Raw genomic sequence first — 25,887 nt, 5'->3', positions numbered from 1 at the left:
TTTTTACTTTTTTAAACTAACTTAATTGAATAACATCCTGTACTCTCTCAAACCAAGAGGAAAGAAGCCATATTATATTGTCCTTGCTTCTAAGCAGGATAATGGAAACTAGAGAAAGCAATACGCCTTCCAAATTTTGGAATTTAATGATACTTTAAACAATGAAAAGCCTGAGAACTCCAAAGTCAGCCAGGTTGCAATGAAACAGATAATCTTACCTGCTTTTAGAGGTAGTGTCATTGACAGATGTGCCAAAGCATCCGCAGAAAGGCTGCATCAAAATCTAAAATATGTGTTCCTTTGTCCCAGCAATTCTACTTCCAGGAATCTATCATAGGGACCTATTTGTAGAATATATAAGTATCGTTTATTAAAGAAAAATGAAAATCAAAATGTCAATTAATAGAAATTTGATTAAATTAAGCATGGCATGTTTCAAGAATTATAATGATTATTTCACTCTTGCGTGCACAAATAGTAATTGAGCATCTGCTATGCTGAGCTTGGTTCCAGGTGCTTGAGCTACATTACAAAAGGTGTGCAGAAAAATCCTTGGTCTCCTTGAGTTTATACTTTAGATGTAATGTTTTAAAATAAATTGTTAATGGGAAATCCCAAAATGGCTACATACTTTTGAAATATAGACATACATATATCTATAAGACATACACTTGGCATATACAGATAATGCCAGATGTGCATTTAAACAAAGCCCTGGTGGGTTCCTCACATGCAAATGGGGAGCTTTTTATTTTAAGATGAGTATACATCTTAAAAGAAGATACATCTTTTAAAAATATTTTAAAATAATCATTATTACTGTTGTTAGGTGAAGGGATTTTGAATAGTCCCCTGTCTCTCAGCCCAAACACACACACAGCAAAAATCAATCAATCTTCTTTCCTTCAATCATATACTTACACTTCATAGCACTTTACCTCTTCATAAAAGACGCTGGTTAAAATTATTTTTTAATGAAGCAGATATCTATTAGCTTATTCTCACCTGTCTTCTGAAATCCACATTAGTTTCCACAAATAATTCTTTTCTCATAAAGCCTTCACAAGTCAGCAAGAAGAAGTTTTCCTGCAGAATTTGGAGGACCCACCCCCACTAGGGCATGCTGAAATCCTGAATTGACTGCAGCATTCTCACAATTTCTTTTCTATGAGATGTTTTCCCTTACTTTACACACTTCACTTAATGCCTCAGCCTGCAAGTACAAGAAAATCTTTCAGTACAATATCTATTAGATAGTTACAATCATGGCATAAAATACACTGTCTCGTGGGCCCACTGCCATCTGGGAAAGTGATGTTCTAATAGACAATCTGCTACTGGAGGAGCTAATGGAGACCCAGATTGTCCAGGTACTGGAGTTGCCTCCAGCTGCAAAGCACTACAAAAAGCCTTATTCTTTCCTTTAGTCCAGGTGAGAGTACCTTATTAAGTATTGAAAATAGCATTTCTCAAAATCTACAATCTTTATAATTCATCAGATACTTTCAAGAACTTAACACCAAGGGAAAAAAAGGATCTTTTGAAGTAATGCTGTTTAATCTTATATGCATACGAGACTGTGTAATCAATATATTTTTCTTTTTGCTTTGGTTACCAGAAGGTCAGGAACAGATATAAATCTTAAACTCATTCTTTCATTCATTCATCTATTTTATAAACATACATGGAGACCCTATCACATGTCAGGCACCAAGCAAAGTGTTGGTAATTCAGAGCTCAAGGACAAAGAGTCAGTTTTCCAGAAAGCCATGGACACATACTGAGTTTACAAGTGGCCATTACTATGACTGAGGTACACATAGGATATTCTGAGCACTCAGAAGAAGAGTATCTCACTCAACCTGGGCAGGGGGAAGGGGAGGCGATGGGAATGGCAGGGAGAATTAAGGATTCCCTAAAAATAGTATGATACCAGTTGTGGTTCTTGGCAAATTATCTCTCATTTGATTTCTGATGTTTCTGATTCTTTCTGTAAAATGTTTCAAACTTTCATTTAAAAAATGGGAAAACACATATTTGTTTACTCGTACATATGCTTATTTAAATATACACACAACACTCACTAAACAATATCCTTTTAACCTAAAGGAACCTTCAAAACTTACAAAAGACAGCTTACAATGGGGTATTACAAGGACCCCCGCAAAAATAATCAGAGGTAACTAGAAGTAATCTGCTTTAGAGTTGATGCTTGCCATGAATATTTTCCATGCTTCCAAAATAACTTTGGTGTAAAATATTAAGGTATGCTCTTATTAATTTAGCATAGCCTTAGCCTTGTTTGTTTTACTACCGTTCATTCTAGCGGGCCACGCCCAGAGATCCTGATCCGGCAGCTCTGGTGGGTAGTGACTGACAACACAGATTAACGACATGGTCTCCTGATGGAGCCTGGCTTACTTCCAGTTTGGCTAATGCAGAGCCACTGCATTCCTTTGCCTCCTCCTATACCCACATTTCCCTCCACCACATCATACAGTGAGAGAGAATGGGGTTGCTGGCACCATTTCAAATTATATCATTGAATCAAATCTATCCCCAAGCAAACCTGCTTTTATTTCAGGAGAACATTCTCTAGTTATTTACATTGCAGGGGCAGTAAAAGAGAGAGAGAAAGAAAGAAAGAAAATCTACATTTATGTAGCATTCCCATCCCCAAAGGAATAGTTTTATATGCCTGCAAATACCTTAGAAGTAATAATGAGTTTGGGGAGTTGGAGTCTTTTCTGCGGCTTTCTTTTAAAAAATCAGAATTCCATGCAGTAGACATATAATGAATTTGATGCTTAATAACAACAACTGCTATAATAAAGAATATTATATGCATAATTCTCATTTAACAGTAACTACTCTGAAACTCTATGGTAAAAAAAGTAACATCCAGCTTATAAATTGGTATCGGCAAGACAAGTAAGCTCTGCCTTCACGGAAGAGCTGCAGGGAGGGGCAGACTCCATCCTCACTCCTTCTGCGGAGGTCCTCCATCCACAAGACTCCTCCCTCTCTCCCTCCCTCCCTCGCTCGCTCTGGCCTCTGCCCAAAAGTCCTTTTGTCAGAAAGGCCTTTCCTGATGGCACTTCTTTAAAATAGACCCCCAGCTTCCCCTAGCCCCCTGCTCTGTTTGCTTGCTTTTCTTTTGTTCTCTGGTGCTTTGGTCCTTTCCTCTTTCCCTCCTTCCTTCCTTTGTTTCTTATCACTACAAAGACCTATCTGTTCATTTGTTTTCCCTCTTCCCTCAATAGAACATATGCCATAGAGATGACAGCCAATGCTTTGTTCATTACTGTATTCCCAACAACTGCACCAAGCAGGTATTCCATAAAATTTGTTGAATTAATGATTTTTTAATTTTATTTTACCCTTTTAGCTCACTCCCATTCCATCCATGCATCTCCATACTGAAACCAAGGCACGCTGAAGGTGAAAATGACGTTTTCCAACCTCCTCTTCTCATTTTCACAAAGAGCAGCACCCTGCCAAAAGAGCTGAAGGTAATCGGAGCAAAGGTCCCAGAAGTTCTGTTCATTCTTCAGCTTTCCATCTAGAACCACGCTGGACAGCCCAACAACTGGATGCATTTTGACTTAGTGGTTCTGACAACCCTGAAGTCAGCCTACTTACATAGTTCTCAAAAATGTGCCCCGACAGTTTCTCGAAAGCAGGAGAAACCAAGAAGAACATTTAGTTATGACCTTGAAATGAAACAGATTTATACTGGCTATATTGACGTGCTTTCCAGCATCTAAAGTTAAAAGCAGGGTTAGCAGGGAGATATTAAGACTAGTGACTATCAATAATACTGCTCATTCATGAACCTCATTAAATTGACCACACAGCCCCGATTTGCCAAGCCCGTTTTGCACTTCAGAATCTCTGCAGTCAAAAACATTAACTTTCCTGAATATGAGTGTGTAAGACTCTTTAAATCGTATTAAGTTTAGCTAAAGAGGAAGCAATCCAGGTATGCAAAGACATGAGAGGCTGGGAGTCATTTAAATCACAGGATAGCTAGAATCCAGTAAAACAAGATCCATAAGCTATAACTAAATAAGCAATAAAGTGTCTGATTCATAACTGTTCTTGGTTCTGTCATTGCAGAGACCATACATACCCTACAAGAAAAAAACTTTAAGAATGAGCAAATAAAATAAAAGCATCAGGCCACAGAAGCTAAGGGACTTTGGGCAAACCTTAATTTCAAGTCTCGGAATTCTGCCTTGACATTTGCAACCAGAGCGTTCTACAAAACTGCCTGCCAAGGAGCAATGAGGCGGAGCCCTAGCAAATTTCCCAGTGTGCTACTGAGAGTGCAAGGCTGACCGGGGCACAGTCAATACACTTAACCAACTGCACATCTGTAAGCTGGAAATGAGTGGTCCTTGTCTTTAGCAGTAACTCTCCTCACTAAGCAGCTTTAAAAGAGTTTTGAATTGTTTCTCCTTCTTGATGTGTAGCTGCCAATGAGTTCGTTTCTATCTGCAGAAAAAAGAAAGAGGCCGCCTATATGTGGGGCTTTTCCCAGGACCCACTGGAGCTGCCACAGACGGAGAACTTCAAGCTGCATTTGACCCCTTCTCTGGAGAAAAAAAAAACACATGCAATCATGTTCTACTGGTTATTAACCTACGGGCCTTTTCCAAGTCCCTTTCCCCTTGTCTAAATGGAAATCAGCTCACACAATACCTGGAGAGTGAGTCCATTTCCACATCAGCCTTTGAGTGGGAGGCAGCCTGGGTTCCATCTAGAATGCTTCTATTTGCTGCACACATGACATCTGGCTCATCCCAGGAGAAGATGAGTTTCCAAGACTGTACTAGGTATGTCTCTTCTTTTGATGTAGTGAGCCAAACCCTTGTCTGCCCTGTTTTATTTTATTCTACACAACACAGTTCTGACTTGCCTTTGATTTCATTTCTAGAAAAGGCAGCATTAGCGCAGGGGAAGAACCCATGATATACAGTTTTGTTCAGCCACTTACTGTATAGCTTTGGGCACATCACTTCCCCTCCCTTGCTCTTGGTTTCCACAACTATAAAGCACAAAGAGGAGACTAAAGTGTATCTGTCTACTCTAAGAGACTAGTTCTGTGGATTTTTCTGAGATATAGCTCTCTTTGAAAGACATATGTTCATCATCAATTCTTTCTGACCTCTCAATCTGAGTTTTAGCTCTTATTTATACTCTGATTTATCCCTAAAGACTTCGCTGGTCAGAAGTCCTTTGCCCCCTGCTGGGGAACTTTCTGTGAGCCTCTTCCAATCACTTGACCTAAGATTCAGCTCTGGTCCCCCAGAGCTCTGACAACTTTTCCATCCTTTCACTATCAAACGGGGAGGGAAGAAGTGGGGGCTGCAGATGAGCCCTTTCTACCTCTCAGCTTATAAACTCTCATGCAGGAGGAGGCTTGCAGCCCTGAAGGAATTAGTGGCCCATATCACCTTCCCAAAGAACTTCTCTTTTTCCTTCTCTTCCTTTTCTTTATCTTTCTCGTACTTTCTTGCTCTTCTTTTTCTTTTTTTTCTCCTTTCCCGTCTCTTTTCAGTCGGTCCTGTCAGCACACTGAGGGGGTTATTTAGACCCACTGGTAACCCATCAGAAAATAAAATAAAACATGAAACTGTTGCTTATCTTCAGTGAACAGAACCACCAGATTAGGACTGGGAGCTATTTGAGGCACATCCATGTTGACAGCATTAAGAAAGCTGTAACACAAAACCATGTGAGATGAAATGAATTCACAATCACAAAATAAGATCAAGAGCTACCTTTATCTTGAAACATTCTAAGATACAGCTTTGTGTCAAAAGTTATTTCATAAAAAGACGATGTGATTAGGGGCAGATATGGAAACCACAGTATTTAACCAATGTACAAGCAACAGAATCCCCGAGATTAATGAAACTGCAGATCACAACTGCTTAAGACATTTTTGCTAAGCATGGATAGCTCGTGCGGTGAGGGTTTGTAGTTCAATCAAAATATCTTCTCTACATCCACTTGTGAACATAATACACTCAACATCCATGTGATTAACAAAAGCAGTCTAGTCCAGGAGGGCTGCCAACAGCAGGCAGAAATGTGGCAGATCTAAACAAATGAACATGGAAAGGTATCATTATGACTGATGTTATAGACATTTGGGATAAAAAGGCTTTTAAAGTAAGTAGGAGGTTTTTGGCAGGGGACAAGTCTTAAAGAGACTCAGTAGCCTTTCCCAGGCACAAATCAGGTACAAGAAAGACCCAGACTTCAGACAGTGTCGTCCTGTCCCCAGGTAGAAAGGTCTGGTGGGATTAGATAGAGTAGATACAAGTTTTCAGAGGCAGCAGGAATAGGGTCAATACTCTCCTCCCCAGTCATGGAGAATCACTTAATCCAGCCCTGCTATGTAACTCAGTGGGACTAGGCCTACCTTCCTCTTTCAGAAGAAAACATCTGGTTTTTGAACAAGCATCTCCAGGGGTAAACCAGTGTTTTCCAGGTACCTAAGATAGATGGCTAACACTCTGATGTCCAAATGAAAATAGTTGACTTTTTTCCCTTCTCCTTCCCTTCAAATGGTATTTAAAGTTTTCTCTTTTCCTGGAACAATACAGATGCAATACACTGGAAATTTGCCATTTTTATAGCAGGGGCTGGAGGACCGATCAATAGAGTGGCACAAACTATGTCCTCAGCAGAAGCTTCATGAGTGGTACAAAAGTCCTGCCTGTGTCTTGGGTGAACCCAAAGCAGACAAAGGCAAGGCTTAGCCTAAGAGATGGAGTGAGAAGAGTTGCTGTTTGGAGTCCTGGCCCAGCAGGCTCTCAAGGGCATACAGGGCAGAGGAGGTTACCATCACTACGCTGGAGCACAAGACAAACAGCACCCAGGGTCCTGAACTGAAGGTGAGGGCCTGCGAAGGAGCAGAAGCAGAAGTCTGGGGAAGCAGGAAGAAACAAAAAATCCACTTTTTCACACACACACACACACACACACACACACAGAACAGTATTAAGAAGGACTGGGACCAGGGCCAGAGAAAGGTGAGACAATGTTGGTGCTCAGTGTTTCGTGTTGGGTACCTACCTATGTGCCTCCCTTCATCCAAGTCTCATTGGCAGGTCCTGAGCTAACATTCATTCAACAGTCAGTATTTATAGAGCCCCTACCTTGTACCAGGCATTGAGTTAGAAATGAAGGATGCAAAGATGAATTCTACAGGTTTTCTGCTCTGATGATACAAAGCTCCATCAAGAAAACTGGATAATGTCCAGCATGTCTATTTCATCATGAGCACCACTAGGTCTGGATGCTTCCCCCACTACAGGAAAAGCCTCGTGACTCTACAAAGTATTTAGCACTCCCCACCCTTTTCTTCAATGGGTAACTACCACCACCCAGCAAATATACTTGCTATTATGCAATTAGAGCTGTAGTGCCTTGACTGAAATATTATCTCCAGGTGTGGCTGAGTGGCTTGAGTGCCAGCCTGAGAACCAAAGGATTGCTGGTTTGATTCCCAGTCAGAGCACATGCCTGGGTTTCAGGCCAGATCCCCAACTGGAGGTGTGCAAAAGGCAACCACACACTGCTATTTCTTCCCTCTCTTTCTCCCTCCCTTCCCCTCTCTTGAAAAAATAAATAAATAAAATCTTTAAAAAAATAAAAATTAAAACCAGGAGGAGAAAATCCATGAAGTTTATTAGTAACTTATACCTCTATATGAAGGAGTTAATTATATCCTTCCCAAAGAGAAGATTTTTACATAGAAAGTTTGAAGACCCGTTACGTAATACAGAGTAGAAAGTACATGCTGAGAGCAGCCTAGGCTGGCCACTTTCCTCATTTCTTCAGGCCACACTCTGAAGACACACCCTGCTTGTTATATTTTACATATTCTAAAGCTTGGGAAATCATTCATGCTCTAGTAATCTCACATGCTATAACTTTTTTTTCTCTTTTCTTTTATTAGTATCTTAGAGATGGATTTTTCAGGAACCTTGCTCAACACACTGACTTTGACTCTTGCCTTGATGCCCCCATCAGATAACCGATACAGGACCTCCTTGTGTTTGAAGAGCATCTCCTACATGCTGAGTTTTAGGAAGCATGCAATGGACCCCAAAATCCCATATGCTCTTTGTTGTTCAAGCACTCAGCATGACATTTAAACCCATCAGGAATTATTCAACTCCCCAGGTGAGTTTTCCCTTCCTTTCATTTGTGAAGTTACGGCAGGTGACCTACATAATTTTCATCAGATTATCTACTGGTGTACAATCAAGAGGATAAGGTCAGTAGGCAAGATTAGAAATAGAGCAGTCTCACAAGAGGAAATAAAAGGCAAGGCGATATGTTCTTTAGGAACATGTACTTAAGCATCTGGGCCATGAACAGATCCAAAACCTACAATACATCCTGTTGCTATTTTATTGATGCAAATGGCCCTATAACTGGCCTGAGAGGTTCTGGTTTATTTCAAAAGGTTATTTTTGAAAAGGAAAAATCTAGGAAATGTTTCATTGACAAAGACCCTCTTACCACTATTCATTGGGAGCTCTGAGCACTCTACACACTGCTTTCAATAGTCTCCATCCAGATTAGGCAGCAACTCTGAAGACTGCCTTGATCAACACCAAATGAAACCCAGTTCTGTCTGCTCTCCATCCTGTGAGACTCCAACATCATCACAGCAGCTGCTCATCAGCAATGGGAGAGCTGTGGTACCAATGATCAGAACCGGGACAAGGAATCCATTTGCAGAAAATATCCCTCAAGACCATGTTTTGGATCTGGAACTTGAACCACACAACCAGCTCTACTAATTAAGACTGGCCTATCAGAAGATTTCAAATGCTAATACATCCCTAAATGCCAGATCCAGATGTCTGTCACACCATCTTGAAAAAATGTGATGCCGTTCCAGAAAAGTTTATCACATGGTAGTTGTAATTAGTTGAAAAAGAAAAATAACACACAAACCTAATTGTCTAGATGCAAATGATGGCAATATCATATCCAAGTATAAAGAGTCGCTTGAATAATGTTTTTTTTTCCTTTTAAGAAATCAGTTAAATGACATATATTAGTGGAAAATATATCTTTTAATAAAATTAAGTACCCAAATAGGGGGTCAAGTCATTTTTTTAAAAGTCATTCGCCTATGCAGTACTGTATTTTCAGGACACACCACTGACTAGTGACCTCAGGGTAATGAGTATAAAAGTCCATGAGGTAGTATTGAACTGCTGAGTGATTAGGGCACCATTATACTTCATAAGCCAAAAATAGCTCCAGGGCCCAACCTGCATTCAGGCACAAATTAGCCATAACTAACTTGTGCCTGAGAGGAGACAACAAACTGGGGCGTCCTCTAAAGGATTTATTTTCTGCTTCTAGCCCATATTCTGAGAGGCCTTCTTGCTACAATACAACAGCATCCTGGCTAAATAAAACAAACTATAATGCATTTTTGAGCACCAAGAAAAGTAGGAAAAAAAAAAAAACATTTCAAAGGACTGTATATACAGAGAGAGAGAGAGAGAGAGAGAGAGAGAGAGAGAGAGAGAGAGAGAGAGGAGAAGCAGAGGGGGAAGGGAAGGAGGAAGAGGAGAAAAAACATAAAATCAAAAGAATTAGTGGCTAGCATATATACAAGTCAGGGTTGCCCTGGAAGCAGATGCTGCTCAGACCTCCAGCATCAGGTCCCTTACAGGGTGAGTGAGGTAGGTGAACCTGAGACTTGGGGGATAAGCTGAGAACCTTGAAGGTTGCTAACATAGTCCTGGGTCAGCTCTTCCCCAAGCTCCAGGAGACAAGAATTGCAAATCTTCTCTGGAGGAAAACTATCAATGAAATCGCTTAATATTTCTACAAATTCAATTTAGTCAAATATAAGTTCCTGAAAAATTCCTCAAAACAAAGAAAACAAAGCAGCATAAATGAGAGTTGCCAGAAACAATAAACAACAGAATTATACCCTCAATTATCAAATATTTACCATTCTCAGATATATTATGTATGAAATATTTCATGTAACAAAATATGGAAAAAATTAACAAAAAGAGGCTTTTAAACAATAACTAGAAAGATTTACAAATTAGCCTAAGAGAAATTTTAGAAAAAAACAATATAAAAATCATTGATATTAAAAACTCAATAGGTTAAACCACAAATTTACGAAGTGGAAGATAGAATCACTCATCTGATAAGAGTTCTGAAAAAAAGTGATCAGAATGCAGCAGAGATTAAAAATACAAAATTATGAAAAGTATATAAGAAGCATAGAGCAGAGAATAAGAAGGATGAATGTAAGTCCAATAGAAGTCCTAGGAGAGATTTAAGACCGGAGGAGGGACAGTTTCAAGACATAATGGCCAAAGCTTTTCTCAAACTAATGAGTGACACCAATCCAAAGGTGCAGAAAACACACTATATACTAAGCAGAACAAATAAAAAGTATTCCACATCTAGATACACTGACAAGATATTGCAGAACACCCAAGGCAATGACAATATTATAAATGCAGCCACAAAACAGATCAGTTAGACTGACAACAGTGACAAGTGAAGTCAGAAGATAGAAGTTACCATCAAACTGCTAGGAGGAACTATTAACTAGAATACCCAGTGGAGCTAGTTTTAAAAAATTAGTATAAAATAAATACATTTTCTTATGTATGGAGAGAGTTTATTATCAACAGAACTTCACAAAAGAAATGTCTAAAGAATGTAATTTAGGAAGAAAGAAAATAAACCCAAAGGAATATCTGATGTGCAAGAAGTGGTGAGCAAAAATATTGGTAAACATGTAGATAACTTTATACAGATATTTTAAACTGTTTCTGTAAAATAACAATAAAAATAAAGTATACCCTGTGGTGGTAAAAGGTCAGAACTAAGTATTAGACAACAATAGTATATGATTTAAGAGAGGATAAAAATAGAATTATGATCCAGCAATTAAACTTCTGGATATTTACCCAAAGGAAACAAAAACACTAACTTGGAAAGGTATTTGCCCTCTTATGTTATTGCATTATTTACAATAGCCAAAAAAACAAACAAAAAAAAAAAAAAACTCAACCTGTGCCCATCAATGAACAGATGGATAAAGAAAATATGTGTATGTGTATGTGTATGTATCACACATACACACACACACACAATGGAATATTACTCAATCAAAGGTTGGGGAAGTGGCTGGGCAAAAGAGGTGAGGCAATGAAAAAGTACAAACTTCCAGTTACGCAACAAGTAAGTTGTGGGGATGTAATGTACAGCCTGGTGACTACAGTTAATACTGTATTGTATATTTGAAAGTTGCTAAGAAGTAAATCTTAAAAGTTCTCATCACAAGGAAAAAAATGTAACTGTGTGGTGGTGGATGTTAACAAGCCTTATTACAGTGACCATTTTGCACTATATACACAAATATCAAATTATTACGTTGTATACCTGAAACTAATATAATGTTACGTGTCAATTACATCTCATTAAGAAAAAAAGAGAGAGGCTGATTAGAGTTAAAGTACTTCAAGGTGCCATGTTGTTGAGGCAGGGATATGATACTGATTCATGTTACTCACAGTGGGAGAGAGGTCATCCTGGCCCTGATCTGCCTGCACTGCACCAGAACTCCCCACTTTCCCTCCACCCTAGACCCGCCCCTCCCAGCAGCAATCCAGGCAGGAAGCAGGGCAGGGTAGAGATCAGCAAATTTGATGTTTCCTGACAGAATGAGATTCCTACCTGGGTTCCCTGACACCTGGAGGCCAAGTGGCTTCCCTGAAGGAGGAAGAGCCCTGAGCAAAGCAAAGACCTGGAGGAGGAGGAAAGTCACCTACCTCTCCTAACTCACAGGCCGGGCATGGCTTTATTAATGGAGGGCTTTGTTGGGCTGGGTACTGTTTGACTTTAGCAAACAGGCTTGGAGAGTACTGATTCGTGAAGTCACGGCATAGATTGGCAGGTGAGGGTGTGTTTGAGTGCCTGGGCTTTGCCAGTTGAGAGATCTGGGCGGGGAGGAGAAGAAGTGATGTGAAAGGCTTATATATGACCGGGGAAGCCCAATTTCCTCCTGGAATTTTTCTGTTAGAGGCAGTCTGACCTCATGATCCCACATTAACTTTCCTCTTAGGAAAATAGAAATCATAGCCAAGACCTTCCTTCTTCAAAAGCTTCCTTTCAACCTAATTATTGAGTCTAGGTCTTCTTGATGATTGGGGTTGGCCACCAGAACAATTACCCAAAGAAGCTTCCTGTGAACCTTTCTTCATCACTTTTCATACTAACTTGGACAGTGGGGTTGGGCTGAGGAGAAGGAGGTGGGGAGAGATCTGGGAGCGGCAGCACAGCGCTGTAAATGGAATCCTAACCTGCGGAATGCAGGCTCCTTTTCACATAACCCTAAAGCAAACAGTCAGAAGGTCAACTGGCAAAGGAGAAACTGCAGGACACATTTCAGCACCAGCGACAGATTATTTATGAACTATCTACTATTTGGATATCTCACCCTCCGATGAACTCCATTAGAAGAATTAGTCAGCAGTGGCCACAGATGATAATTTCCCTGTTCCTACAACTTTAGAAACATTAAAGCGGTTCTATTCTCAAGAGTTGCTAAAGACAAAAGGTGCTGCCTACTTGAAAATAACGGACTGCTCCAGCGTGCACACCTGTCCACGGTATCATATAGTCCCTCGGTTACAAAAAGTGTTTTATAACCCCTGCCTAAAGAACAGACCCATGCACTTAATAGCAAACACACCATTACTTGCTTTTCCCACATACATGTAACTACCTTGAGTGTTGATGTGAATTATCTGCCATGTGCACAGAAAAGACAACACCCAAAGGAAAAATTGTCAGGGATCATTACAAGGGAGTTTTTCCAGCCCCAAAGAGGACTATCTATTGGTATCCCCCAGGAAGTGTGGTCTTCAGCATCCACATTATTGGAGGGGCAGCACAGCAAGGAATTAAAAGGAAGAAACATTCTTTGATATTTTCAACCAAAAAAGTCAATACAGCAGAAAATTATTCAGCAAATATTTACGAGATTTCACTATGCTACTTGGTTCTGGCAGAAATAGGTAGAACCACCCTTGAATTGCAAGGGGAAGAGTCCTGAAAAGCATGGAGCAAATAAGCCAGTGGGATCCTGTTGGTAACACCATGAGTATTTCCTAAACATGTGCTACTAAATCACCCAAACCTCAAGAATCCTTGAGGCGAAGACTCATAAAGTCTTTTTAGAATGTAAAGAGATTTTTTAAATTCCTTCCCTTCCTCCCTGCCTCCTTCCATCTTCCTTTAATCAGTTCACAGAGATCGAGACTACTGGTCTGGTATTCTTAACTCCACACAGTAATTATACGTATACAGATTTTTTTAAAAGAAAACTGTTCCCTCGAATACCCCAGTGTTAACTTTATTGTTTTCATTGTGTTCCTTAGAAAACAACCAATTTAAAACCAGGTACAACATCCTTAGATGTATCACCCTTGGTCTATACAAGCCAAAGCACATGTATCATATAAATACATCCCAAACTATAAATCAGCTAGCATACAAATTAATAACATTAACACAGCAAAGTAGATAATGTTCCGCTGAAACCATGCTGTTGCGCAGAAGAGGACGTTGTGGTATCTGTCACCGATTGCTGTGGCGTGGGTCCTTTGGGGATCACCATGGACTTCTGTGTTCTCTGCAATGACTGGGTTCTCCCACCAGTTTCCCTGCTGGAACTACTCGAAGCCTGCCTTCATCAGCCTCCCTGTCGGCATTTGGTCTTTAAATGTAAACAGTGCTTAGGCACCAAATTAATTCAACCCTGATTTTTCATAACCACCTTTCACATTTAAACTGTATTTACTTGACACTAATTTGAACACAAACCTAAATGCAGCTGCAGACACAGAAATCATGCCACAGTGCTCAGTTATAAGATAGTTATCCAATGATCCCGGATATGAGTAGATTAAATTTGTATTGTCATTCAAATGAAAACAACATTTTAAAATTCTTAAAGAAGACTCACAAACCCACAACATCCACATATGCTCTCAGGCCCTTAGCTCCCAGTGAGAAAAACTGCCCTGTGGAATGCTCTCTGTGACCAGGTTCTTACGGATAATCTGCCCTTAGTGTGTCCTTGAAACTAGAAAAACTCTTGGATCAAAACCTTGAGAGGAGAGCCTAGGAGCTGGAGGGGAAGTGGCACAGCTAGCAAGAAATAAAATCAGAGCTGACATATAACTGCAAAGATTGCCAAGAAGCAAAGGCAGAACCCAGCAGACACGTGACTGGCTCTGTCAGTGCTGTGAGCGCTTTCTGAGTCCCCTGCCCTCTCACTGTGACCTAGTTTTCATAATAAAGGATATGCAATATGGAAGGAAGGCCTTTCTCAGAGACTGCAGTCCAGATATATGTCAAATGCGATCCAAACGTGAGACTCTACAAAATCGGACTGAACTGCCCTTGAAACAAACTTCCCATTATCATGGTGCCAGTCTTTTTGCCATTTGTATCCCCACCTCCACCAGCCCTAGACCAATTGTCTGCCCTGCTCTGTGCCCAGGGAGGCTGACCCCCAAAGACCACATCAGCTGACCTCTGGCTGGGTCTGACCAACAGCGGCCCCACAGGAGACAAAAGGGAGGCAGGAGAGGGAGGTCAGGGGTTTCCTCCCACTCCCCACAAGCTTCAGCTCAGAAGCCCTGGTGCAGTTAGATCCCTCTGCAGCCCCAGCAGGCACTGCTTCCTCCACTGCGGCTCTAAGTGCTCACAAAACATGGTTTTCTTCCCTTGACCCTTCCAAGTAGGGCTGGCCATGAGCACTCACAAAACACCGCTTTCTTCTCTTGTCCCCTCAGTCAGGGCTGGCCGTGGCTTTCCGCTCCTGTCCTCCCTTGTTTGTTCTCTCACCCTGCACACACTTCTGTGAGTAGTCCTTACCTGAATTCTCTTCATTTGAAGAGATGGAACCATTGCTGATACAGCCATCAAACCATTCAGGAAAATCAGTACAATGTGCACTCCCACGTGCAGATTAGACTCTCAAAACATATGAAAAAGAAGAAAAATCACCACCTATCGAGGAAGCAAACCTTTGAAGATAATCACATAAGCAACAAAAGTAGCTTTGACCCTCTAAGTCCACTAGTGAAAAATTTAGCTTAAAAAATTATGCCTCAGGAAATAAAAGGGCTATATTTATGAAGATGTTTGTTACATTATCAGCTATAGCAGAGGACATTTTGGAAACAACCTAGATGTCAAATAGAAAGGAAATGATTAAATCACAACATGAACTTAATGGACTTTGATGCTACCATGAAATATTAGTAAGATTTTTTAGCAGCAAAAAACAAATATTTAATTATAATAATAATGGGAAATGAAGTGGATATTTGGACAGATATGTGAACATACATTAGAATTTTAATTATGTAAAAATAAACATGCGTGCACCAAAAGGTTAGATATAATTTCACCAAACTAAGTCCTATGTTGGAGGACTCAAATTCTAGGTACAATATATTTCTTTTCTAAAGTATTTTTAAAAATAAAACGAAGGGCATAATATCCAGAGACCATATGGCTCTGACTAGTGTTAAGAGAGGTGCCTTCTGGGATATTAAGGCTCCTCCAGACCATGCTGTGCCCTCCAATCAACAGGCTGCCCTCAGCAGGAACTGAGCTTCGGTCTCCATTTCCTTCCTCTGTAGGAGGATGGGAACTATCTCACTCACAAGAATGTCAAGTTAAGGAAACCATATCAGATTGCAAAATGTTTTTTGTTTTCATATTCCTGCCTCATTGTATATACTGACTGTATATGCTGACTCTAGCTGGCACCATTTCAAACAAAAACATTTTCTTAGGTAAATTTCATGGCACGGGGCTTGTGAGCTCTCTTTCAGAGACTGAGCAATTTCATTAGAAAGTGGTACCACTTTCGTCGCCATTTGGGGGCCTTCATTGAAGGTTTTAAAATATGTTTCATGCTCCTCCTTAAAGAGATCCTTTCTAGCAGAGTGATAACAGATTGATGGCCATGACCTTCTTCACATTCTTCTGACTCCTTTTAAAATGAAATCAAGGTTCTTGCTGCTGGTGTCTGTGGGCCGGGTGCCAAGGCGCTGTAATGAGGGTTACATATCATCTCAAGACCATCATTTCAGTTCACTGTTAATGTGTTAATGCCGCCAACAATCATGTCAAAAGAGAAGAGATACAAGAAAAGAAATGCTTTCCCATCCCCAAGGCTTATTTTCTGTAAACAGTAGTTGTCAGAAAGACAATGTCTTTGCACTGAAGAGAAATATGACATGAGATTGATGTTATAACCAAATGCTTTTATAGACATAAAGCTCTTTGTGCTTTAATTTTAAACTGATGAGTTGATATCTTCCTAAATTAGACATTGTAGCACAGTTTCCTAATCTAAAACATGTATGGTCTAGAATGTATATTAACTTAAAATATTGCCATCCCTATTTCATAGCCAAGCGGGTGATCATTTTCTTTAATTACACATTAATTCCAATGTATTACCTGGATAGGCACTTTATGTTTTAATAGGGTAAGAATTAATGGGCAGGTGTTCTGCTATAATCTGACTGAAGAAGAAATACAGGGATTATACATAATTCATTTAATTAGTTCTCTGAGCTGAATAATATTAATCACACCACCACTTTACATTTATAAAGTACTTTTCATTTTTAAAGTGCTTTTGTATCTGGGATTACATTTTCCTAGATCTTTTACTTTTGATAGATCCTTCCAGATAACACACAACTCTACAGTTTTTCAACTTTCTGATGCCCAAACATTTTATGTGAATGTTTTATATCAATTGGATATGGTCAGAGGTAGCAGAATAACAATGGCACCGGAAGATAAATCGACCTGGGCTCAAACCTCAGTTCAACCACTTACCCCAAGATCTTGAATAAATTACTATGAGCATCAATACTGTTATATTTAAAATGGGATAACATAATCTCCCATCAATGGCTATGGAAGGGCTAAATCAGAGGTAACTTAAGAAAAGGATCTGTTATAGACTTCCAGAGATCATTTGGAGGGTCATCAGCTGGGAGGTGGAAGGGAAAGAATGAGGGAAAAGGTGCAGGGATTAAGAAGCATAATTAGTAGGTACAAAATAGACAGGGGAATGTTAAGAATAGTATAGGAAAAGGAAAAGCCAAAGAACTTATCTGTATGGCCCATGGACATGACCTAAGAGGGGGCATTGCTGGAGGGAAGTGGGGTAGTGGCAGAGGGGGGAAAAGGGGGAAAATTGGGACTGTAGTAGTATAATCAATAAAATGTACTTAGAAAAGACATGAAATAGCAGCTGTAAAAAAAAAGGATCTGTTATACATCTGGTAGGAGCTTAATAAATAAAAGTTACTGCTATTATTGGCAGCTATTTTACTCTGCCTTACACATTCTTATCTCTGTCTGATTTACTTTATTCAAAATATTTGGATTCAGAGAGGTATAGAGGAAGCAGAAAATCAAGAATTACAGTTAGCCCCAGAAAGTGTACCAGAGGTACAACATTGAGCAAACAGTCTGCAAAAACTCATCCATCTCTTTGGTACTTGAGTAGAGTATAAGGACTGTAGTGCTTTGGATAAACCCCAGTACCATCAGCTGGGATTCTTGTATTCTAAGTTTAAAACAATATCAAACCCAAGAATACCTTTCAAATAAATCATGCTCTTTGGTTACTGTGGTAGCCAGCCTCCACAATGGCCCCTGATGATCCCCCTCCTGGTAGCCAAACCATTGGTTAGTCCCCAACGCACACACTGGAGCAGAACTAATCTATAATGCAACCAACAGAATCAGGTGGAAATGATGTGTGACTTCTGAGGCTAAGGCATAAAAGACACTGGCATTTCCACCTTGGTCTCTTGGATCACCTGCTCTGGGGAAAGCCAAGTCCCATGTCATGAGCACACTCAGGCAGTCCCCTGAAGAGGCCCATATGAAGAGGAACCAATTTGCCACCATGTGAGTCACCATAGACATAAATCTTCCAGCCCCAGACGAGCTTTCAGGTAACTGCAGTTCTGTTCAATATCTGATGACAACCTTATGAGAAACCCCAATCCTTCCAGGCCCAGCCCAGCCACTTTTCAACTCCTGACCCACAGAAACCAATAAGTAATGATGGGTGCATTAAGCAACTATATTTTGGAGTGCTTTGTACATAGCAATAGATTGTTATTACAGAATATGGATTAGAATTACATGACCCTTCACCATATAGCTTCATAAGTCAAAGGACATGTCCAAATCATGACAGAGGAATAACACGGCCCTGCTATGCAGAATAAAGTGATTTTAATATAGGACCATTTTCATATTTTAAGCATTATCACATCACACATTAACTGACCACCCTAACACTACCCCCCCCCACTAATTCCAAAAGCCTTTTAAAATGACATCTTTGATTATATAAAAATATAAAATGTCTATATGGAAAAACTATAAAGTAAAAACTTAACAAATGAGGAAAATTATCAGCAATGTAGGAGAGATAGAGTGTTAATACTCTCTATATAAAAGGATATATATAAATTAAAAAGAAATCACTCAATAGTAAAACAGAAAGCAGATATGACTGAGAGATTCAAAGAAAAGAGGGGCAAATGAAGACTGAGCTTTAGGGTGCTCTGGTATTTACGTATCAAGAATAAGAGGTTGCAGCAAAGGAGACCCGGAGTGGCCACTAGGGCAGGAGGGAAACTAGAAGGTTCCGATGTCCAGGAAGCTAAGAATCAAAAAGGGTTTCAAGAAATAAGGAGTGATAAAATGTGCCAAACCCTACTTGTGAGGTCAAGTAAGATGAGAACTGAAGGTTCACTTCTAGATTTTACCACATGGAATGACCAATGAAAGCCACATCATCTGATTTCCTATTGTCAATAAATGTGTGTTGAGTGATCATTATATGTTAGATACAGTACTTCTTGAACTTAGCTCCGTTTATGTTGATTCTGCCAGCATGTTATGACTGTCAATACAGTTTGTCCTTTCAGACTACAACCAAAAGGGCATTAGAGATTCTTGGGAGTACAGGAATGGAAAGAACGTCAAAATAACCAGATTTAAATCCATAAGGTATCAAGAAATGGCACACTAGGTAAATATGGGTAGGGTTCTGGGAGACCCTCAAGCAGTCTGGATAGGGTAAGTTATGCTGCTGAAACAAATGACCCCTCAATCTCAGTGATCTGATACAGTATAAATCTATTTCTTGCTCATTCAAAGCCCACTGTGGCCACCTCTCCAAGATAACTATCTTCAATGTGTTGTCTCAGCACTCCAGACAACTCTAAATGTAGAAACACATTTTCACAATCACAAAAGCAGGGGAAGAGAGCTCTGAAGGGTCTCATGCAAGCCACTAAATAATCTGGCCAGAATGACTCACATCCAACCACAACTTCTTGGGCAGAAGGAGTTACATGACCTGCCCAATTGGAAAGGAATCCAGGACATTTTCCCACGAAAACGAACTAGGTATTGTTGAGCATTGCAAGTCTCTACCACAATCAGGTTCTCTTTTTCAAAGGGTCTGACATCTTATCATCCACTTGACCATAAAAACAACCCAATAAGTAGGAAAGTTATTAGAATCTTCATTTACAGATGTAAAAATGAAGGCAAAAAAAATGTTTAAACAACTTATCTAATTAGTGGTAACATCTAATTTAAATCATTGTAAGAATTGACTCCCAGTTGTATGAGCTATTTTTTTCCCCACTAGTCCATACTGCCTTTAACCTTGGAAAAATTTGTTAGTATCACTGATATTCGTGGTCATTATGGTGTATATAAACATGCCACAGAGCAAAATACTGCATGATTTTCTAGGTATTTTATACAAAAGAAGGCCCTTTGAAATAGCTGGGATAAATCCCTTCGAACATATTTCTGTCAATGACTGGCTGATGCCTAAAATGAAAGCCAAATGGGCTTAAAATGGGAGGCTTGAGTTTTCCTCATAACACTTGAGATTCCTTTCTCTGCATCTGTCACTAAAGATTAGCCCCCAGAATAGCATGTGTGAACCCTCTTCATGTTAAAGGTGAACTTTAAGTTTCAACATTTCCTACAGTTCTAATTTGCGGACTGCTGACAGCCCAGCTTTCATGAAGAGCAGCCTTTATGACTTCTCTGTTGAGCCTTAAGGTGTAATTTCCTTGTCTCAGATATGTGGGCCTTGATATGGTTTTAGGAAAGCAGGGAAGAGCTGTATTGGGGTTTTTCTTTATCAGTAGTTACTTACTTTAGTAGCACAAAATGCTAACTCTTTTTTCAAAAAGAAATACATATCCAGACCCTGGATACCTGAATCAAAATGAAATATTGCTTGACATGGAGATAAAAGCATTACTCACAATGATAAGACTTTTCTCCAAGGATTGTGTGCTCAGAAAAAGTTGAAAGAGCCATTAGCTATAAGCTCTTATTTTTCCTTTCAATCCCTAAATTCCATATTGTAATCCTTACTTTAGAAGTTGGTATGTGAGCAAAGTACTAAGTAAAAGCCTCAAATGGTATCAGGTCAACCCCCTAAAGCCCTTTTAACTATTCTGTCCACAGCTGGATTTGCCTTTGCTATACTGGACTTTCGTATGGAAAGAGAAAGGAATGAAATTTCCAATGTTGAGATAAATGGCACATACCCAAATTTGACAGTAGCCCACCAACTACTATTCCATCTTGGAAATGGGCAAGGATTTTTCAGTCCTACACTCAATAGCTTACGAAGCAAAGGTAACTCACAGTTTACTTCAGGAAGCCACCTAAGCTCACTTTTTGTCCTAGTCAGAAAAAGCCCCACCTGGAGAGTATGAAAAAAGCTCCCAGATGTGTGTTATAATGGAAGAGCATAAGGAGACAATGACTTTATTCCCAGATCAATTTGATCGGCAGCCGTCCGTCTCGAGAGACGATGGTGTAGCTTCTTAAGAGTCTATCTGCACCGCCGAGAATGGCTGTGCAGTCCGACTCGGGAGTGACACGGTATCTGTCTCCTCCCGTGTTGAATCGACATCTTGCGATGACGCTGGAGTGTCCTCTCCAGTGAAGCTGAAGCTACAGAGCCTGGGCAGGGTGATATGGAGGGTCTGCTGTTGCCCATGCAGCAGACCCCCCCTCTCTTCGCAGCTGAAGGGTCCAAGGGAAAGACGGAGTCAATACAGCTTGGCTTCAGGTGCGCCGCAGGAGTTGCCGGTGTTGACTACAACGTCAAACAGCCTTAGGGACTCCGGCTCCGGATTTTCTGTTGGGGTTTACTCCCTTAGCCTTTCCCCTGAAGAGGTATGCCGCAATTAATTACTAGCTATTCCCATATCTATTTAAAAAATTATTGGAGCATATCATAGACTCAAATGGAATAATACAAATGAAAGCACTTCACATCTGAATAGAGCCTTATGAATTGCAACATATTTTACTTAATATTGCTCTCCCTGGCCTACATTAAGAACCAATACTTATATTGCCCAACTAGCAAGGACAGAAAACTTCACTGTGGAGTCTATCTTCCTATCCCAAATGTTATTTATCTTTCTCAACTTTATCACAGAATTTAAATCTGGTAGTTGACTTTGATATCATTTTAGTGTCACTGACCCATTAGACTAAATTTTATTCTCCATCTTAATATACAAATATTTGAGCAAAGCCATCCAAGAGTGTTATTGAGTCCTGTGATAACTTTTAAGGGTTCTAAATCCCTTAAGTAGAGGGATCACATAATACATCCTCAAAAATGGAACACTTTCTGAATGGAAAGGGGTCTCTAAGTAATAACACCAGGAAAAGTTAAACTGGAACTGTCCTTACAAGCCTCACAGCCGGACCTCAGGTTAGGCAGGAGATTTGAGCCTTGAAGACTATATATAAATGAAGTCACATTTTCATTAACCTATTTTGCTGATGCATTAAATTTTCTCCAGCTGATTTTTCAGATGGCAGGAACCATCCAAGTTTTCTACCATACACCCTCTTCTCTTGTTCAACAGTGACCTCAGCAAAAAACACAGATCACCTGATTGTACCTATTTAAAGGAACTCAGTTTATACGTTGGTTGGTTGGTTTTAACAACACAGGAACCATACCAAGTGGAAAACGACCTAGAACCAAACACTGCTAACATTTCAGCAACTGCTGATCCAGTCTGTTTTCAATGTTTCTAACTTTTAACTACAATATTAATATATAAATATTATGAATATTTTCTCCCTTTAAAACATTGGAAAATATAGAAAATTATAAGGAATACTGCTAATGGCCCAAGAACCTATTAATTCGGAGGCACTTTACATTATTCCAGATTCCAAAGTTCATTCCATTTATGCCACATATTACTTTTAATATTTTATATGTTTTCTTTTTGTATTTTCTCTGCATAGTTTTTGCTTGTTTACCCTAATTGTACTATGTATACCAAAGTCTATGTTTATGTGTATTTTCACATATTAATATAAACCTTGTAAGGATTGCTTTTCAATAAGAGCAACGCAAGTTTGATGAGGGGAAAAGAAATCTTCCTCAATCTCCTTTATATCCACATCCACTCAATCTCCTTTTCAGAGGTAACTGCAGGGAACCCTTTCTGTGTCTCCTTGAAGACATCTAAGCATCCCAGGCATATGTATCTGATCACACTCTATTCCTGTGTCCCCTTTACAACACGATTCCAAAGACTTTCCATGCTCACTGTCATTCCACCTCTCCTACCTTCTCTCTTGAGCTCACTCCAGTCACACTGTCATTCCTGCCACTTCAGCAAGACTGCACTCGTCAAAGTCACCAATGTCCTCCACATGGCCAAGTTCCAAAGTCAATTAATTATAAGGCCTCGTTTTCTCCAACTTTAAGAGCAACTGACATTGTATTGATACATGGCATCTTCTTTCTTGAAACAGTTTCTTCTCTTGGTTCCTAGATGTCACTGTCTGAATACCACCCTTCCTCTTTGGCCATTCCCCATTGGTCTCCTCCGAGGGCTCTTCTCCACCATCCTGACTTCTAAATGTTGGGCAATTCCAATCCCCAGCCTTCTTTCATTCTCCCTCTCTACTTACTCCCCAGGTGACCTCACCCAGGCCTATGCTTTCAATGCCTACTACATACTGATGACTCTTCACCCAGACTGCTGCCCAGACGTCTCCAGTGTACTCCAGACTTGTATGTACACCTTATAGGACTCTCTAACTTAACAGGTCAAAATTGAACTCCTAAGTCACCTCTCAGTTTTCTCTATACCAGTAAAAAGCAACTTCATTTTTTTTTTGTTGTTGGGCTAGGAAGAGGGAGGGAGAAAAACCAACCAAAACAACAATAAAATCTTCGTAATTTCATTCTTTTTCCCTCACTCCCTCCTTCTCATCATCATAAAAAAATTGATAAATTGCATTTCATCAAAATTAAAACTTCAGTTCTTTGAAAGACACTGTTAGAATAAAAAGATAAGCCACAGGCTAGGAGAAAATATTTGCAAAGCATATATTTGGTAAAGGACTTGCATCCAGAATATATAAGAATGCTCAAAAATGATGAGAAAATAGTCCAATTTTTAAACTGAGTAGGTACCTCATCAAAGAACATATATAAATGGTAGATAGCAATAAAGAATGTTCAACATCATTACTCAGTCAGGAAATGCTAATTAAAACCACAATGAGATAAAATGGCTTACATACCAAGTGGTGGCAAGGATATGGGGAAACTGAAACTCATTCATTGCTAGTGGATCCATGAAATGGTATAACTTTTTGGAAAGGAGTGTGATGGTTTATTAGTTAAACATACAACTACCTTACGACCCAGCCATTGCACTCCTAGGTGTTTACCCAAGAGAAAAGAAAATGTACATCCATACAGACACTTGTATACAAATGTTCACAGGAGCTTTATTTGTAATAGCCCAAAACGACAAACAACCCAAATGTCCATCAGAGGTGAACGGATACACAGATCGGGTATAACCATACCATGGAATGTTATTCAGCAGTAAATGGAAAAAATTAATGATACACACACTTATATGAATCTCTAATTATGCTGAGTAAAAGAAGACAAAAATGAGTACATACTGTACTCTTAACATAAAACTCTAGCAAATGCAAACCAACCTATAGTGATAGAAGGCATTTCCTGCCTGTGGAAAAGCAGGCACAGAGAGCGGGGGAAGATGGGGATTGTGAAGGGGCACAGGAAACCTCCAGGGTGATGAACGTGTTCTTTACCTTGATTATGGTGACAGTTTCATAGATGCACCCATGTCAAACTTAACAAATTTTACACTTTAAATATGTATAGTTTATAGTAGTTTATTATATGTCCAAAAAAAAAAAGCTGTTTTAAAAGAAAAAGCTGAGATTGCCTATCTGAGGTTGTCCTCTTGACAACCTAAATTTTGGCCTCATTGCAAAAATTGTCTTGAAGAGTATTTAGGAACAGACTGACATTGTTAAGCTTAATCCTCTGTGAAATAGTCTAAACTAATTGTTTCAAAGGCCTGTGGCAGCAGTTCTCTGAGATTATATCAGACAACACTTTTTGTCTTTATGTAAACAGAAACAAATGTTGTCACTGGATAGCGAACAATGCTTTTACTGCAGGAACCTCAACCATATGAAATGTGTTATTTCACCTTAAGATGTCTGAGAACAGTGTCCTTGGGTCCCCATGTCTGTTACTTTGTATGGTGGCCTCTGCAGGGAATTCTACAAGGGAGACAGCAGATTTGAATCACTGGTGGAGTGTGTGTGTGTGTGTGTGTGTGTGTGTGTGTGTGCGCGCGCGCGCTTGTGTGTGAACAAGGCTGAGAGACAGAGAATGAAGGAGAGACATAGAGGGAAATATGAAGCAAGAGCTTGAGTTCTGCCTTTAATTCAGCCATTTCTTCCCCACAGGAAAAAAAATGTGGGGTCAATTGCTTGACTTCTAACTAGCTCCAGTCTCCCCTATACCTTCTAGTCCTGTCCTCAGGAACACAAGAGCCCACAAGTTCTCAGCTTCCATTTATGGAACAGGTACACACAAACACAAGGACACACACACTTACATGTACGTTTAAACCCAAGTCCCTCCAATGACAGTGCAAATGTTGCTTTTCATGCTCTTCTCAGCAGATGTTAACAAAAACCTGCATTACTGTGATACAGGCCTCTTCCTCAAATAATTTTTTTTAATTATATTGTATTGATTCTATTACAGTTGTCCTGATTTTTCCCCCTTTGCCACTCTCCACCCAACACAGCCCACTCCCTCAGGCAATCCCCACACCACTGTTCATGTCCCAGAGGCTGCTTAGACTATTGTTATTCTTTTGGATTCTTTTTTCATCTTCTTGCTCTGACTGGTTGTTTTTTGCTTCATGTTCCAAATCATTTATTTGATTCTCAGCTTCATCCACTCTACTGCTGTTTCTCTGTAAATTGTTCTTTATTTCAATTAGTGTATCCTTTGCTTCTGACTGGGTCATTTTTATGCCATTGAGATCCTGAGTTCCTTGAGCACCCGTATAACCAGTGTTTTGAACTCTGCAATGGATAGACTGCTTACTTCCATTTTGTTTAGTTCTTTTTCTGGAGTTTTGATTTGTTCTTTCATTTGGGCCATCTTTCTTTGTCTCCTTATTTTGGCAGCCTCCCTGTGTTTGTTTCTCTGTATTAGGTAGAGCTGCTTTGACTCTGTGTCTTGGTAGTTTGGCCTAATATAGTAGGTGTCCTGTAGGGTGCAGTGGCACAGCCACCCCTATCACCCAAGCTGGGTACTCAAGGTGCACCCTTCATGTGGGCTGAGTACACCTTCCTCTTATAATTGAACCT

The 25,887-nt window shown here is 39.8% G+C and overlaps 1 protein-coding gene across 11 annotated transcripts in view; it reads right to left on the bottom strand.

The window, feature by feature from the left end:
* LYPD6B (LY6/PLAUR domain containing 6B) overlaps positions 1–25,887 on the bottom strand; it is a 156,941-nt gene that overhangs the window by 73,291 nt on the left and 57,763 nt on the right. For 4 of the 11 annotated variants that reach the window (XM_090279611.1, XM_090279609.1, XM_090279612.1 and 1 more), the window contains exon 3: positions 219–341. The exons of 6 other annotated variants lie outside the window; for them this stretch is intronic. In XM_090279611.1, the coding sequence (XP_090135737.1) occupies positions 219–277 (59 nt within the window). In that variant the 5' untranslated portion in view covers positions 278–341. Of the gene's footprint in view, positions 1–218; positions 342–1,005; positions 1,183–25,887 lie in introns of those variants that run through there. One more of the 11 variants, XM_090279610.1, reaches the window with a different exon arrangement.

This window comes from Furipterus horrens, unplaced genomic scaffold (assembly GCF_987537825.1).
Source record: "Furipterus horrens unplaced genomic scaffold, mFurHor1.1.pri manual_scaffold_1, whole genome shotgun sequence".
NCBI lineage: Eukaryota > Metazoa > Chordata > Mammalia > Chiroptera > Furipteridae > Furipterus > Furipterus horrens.
The sequence above is the reverse complement of the archived record's forward strand: the minus strand, read 5'-3'. Positions and strand labels throughout refer to the sequence as shown.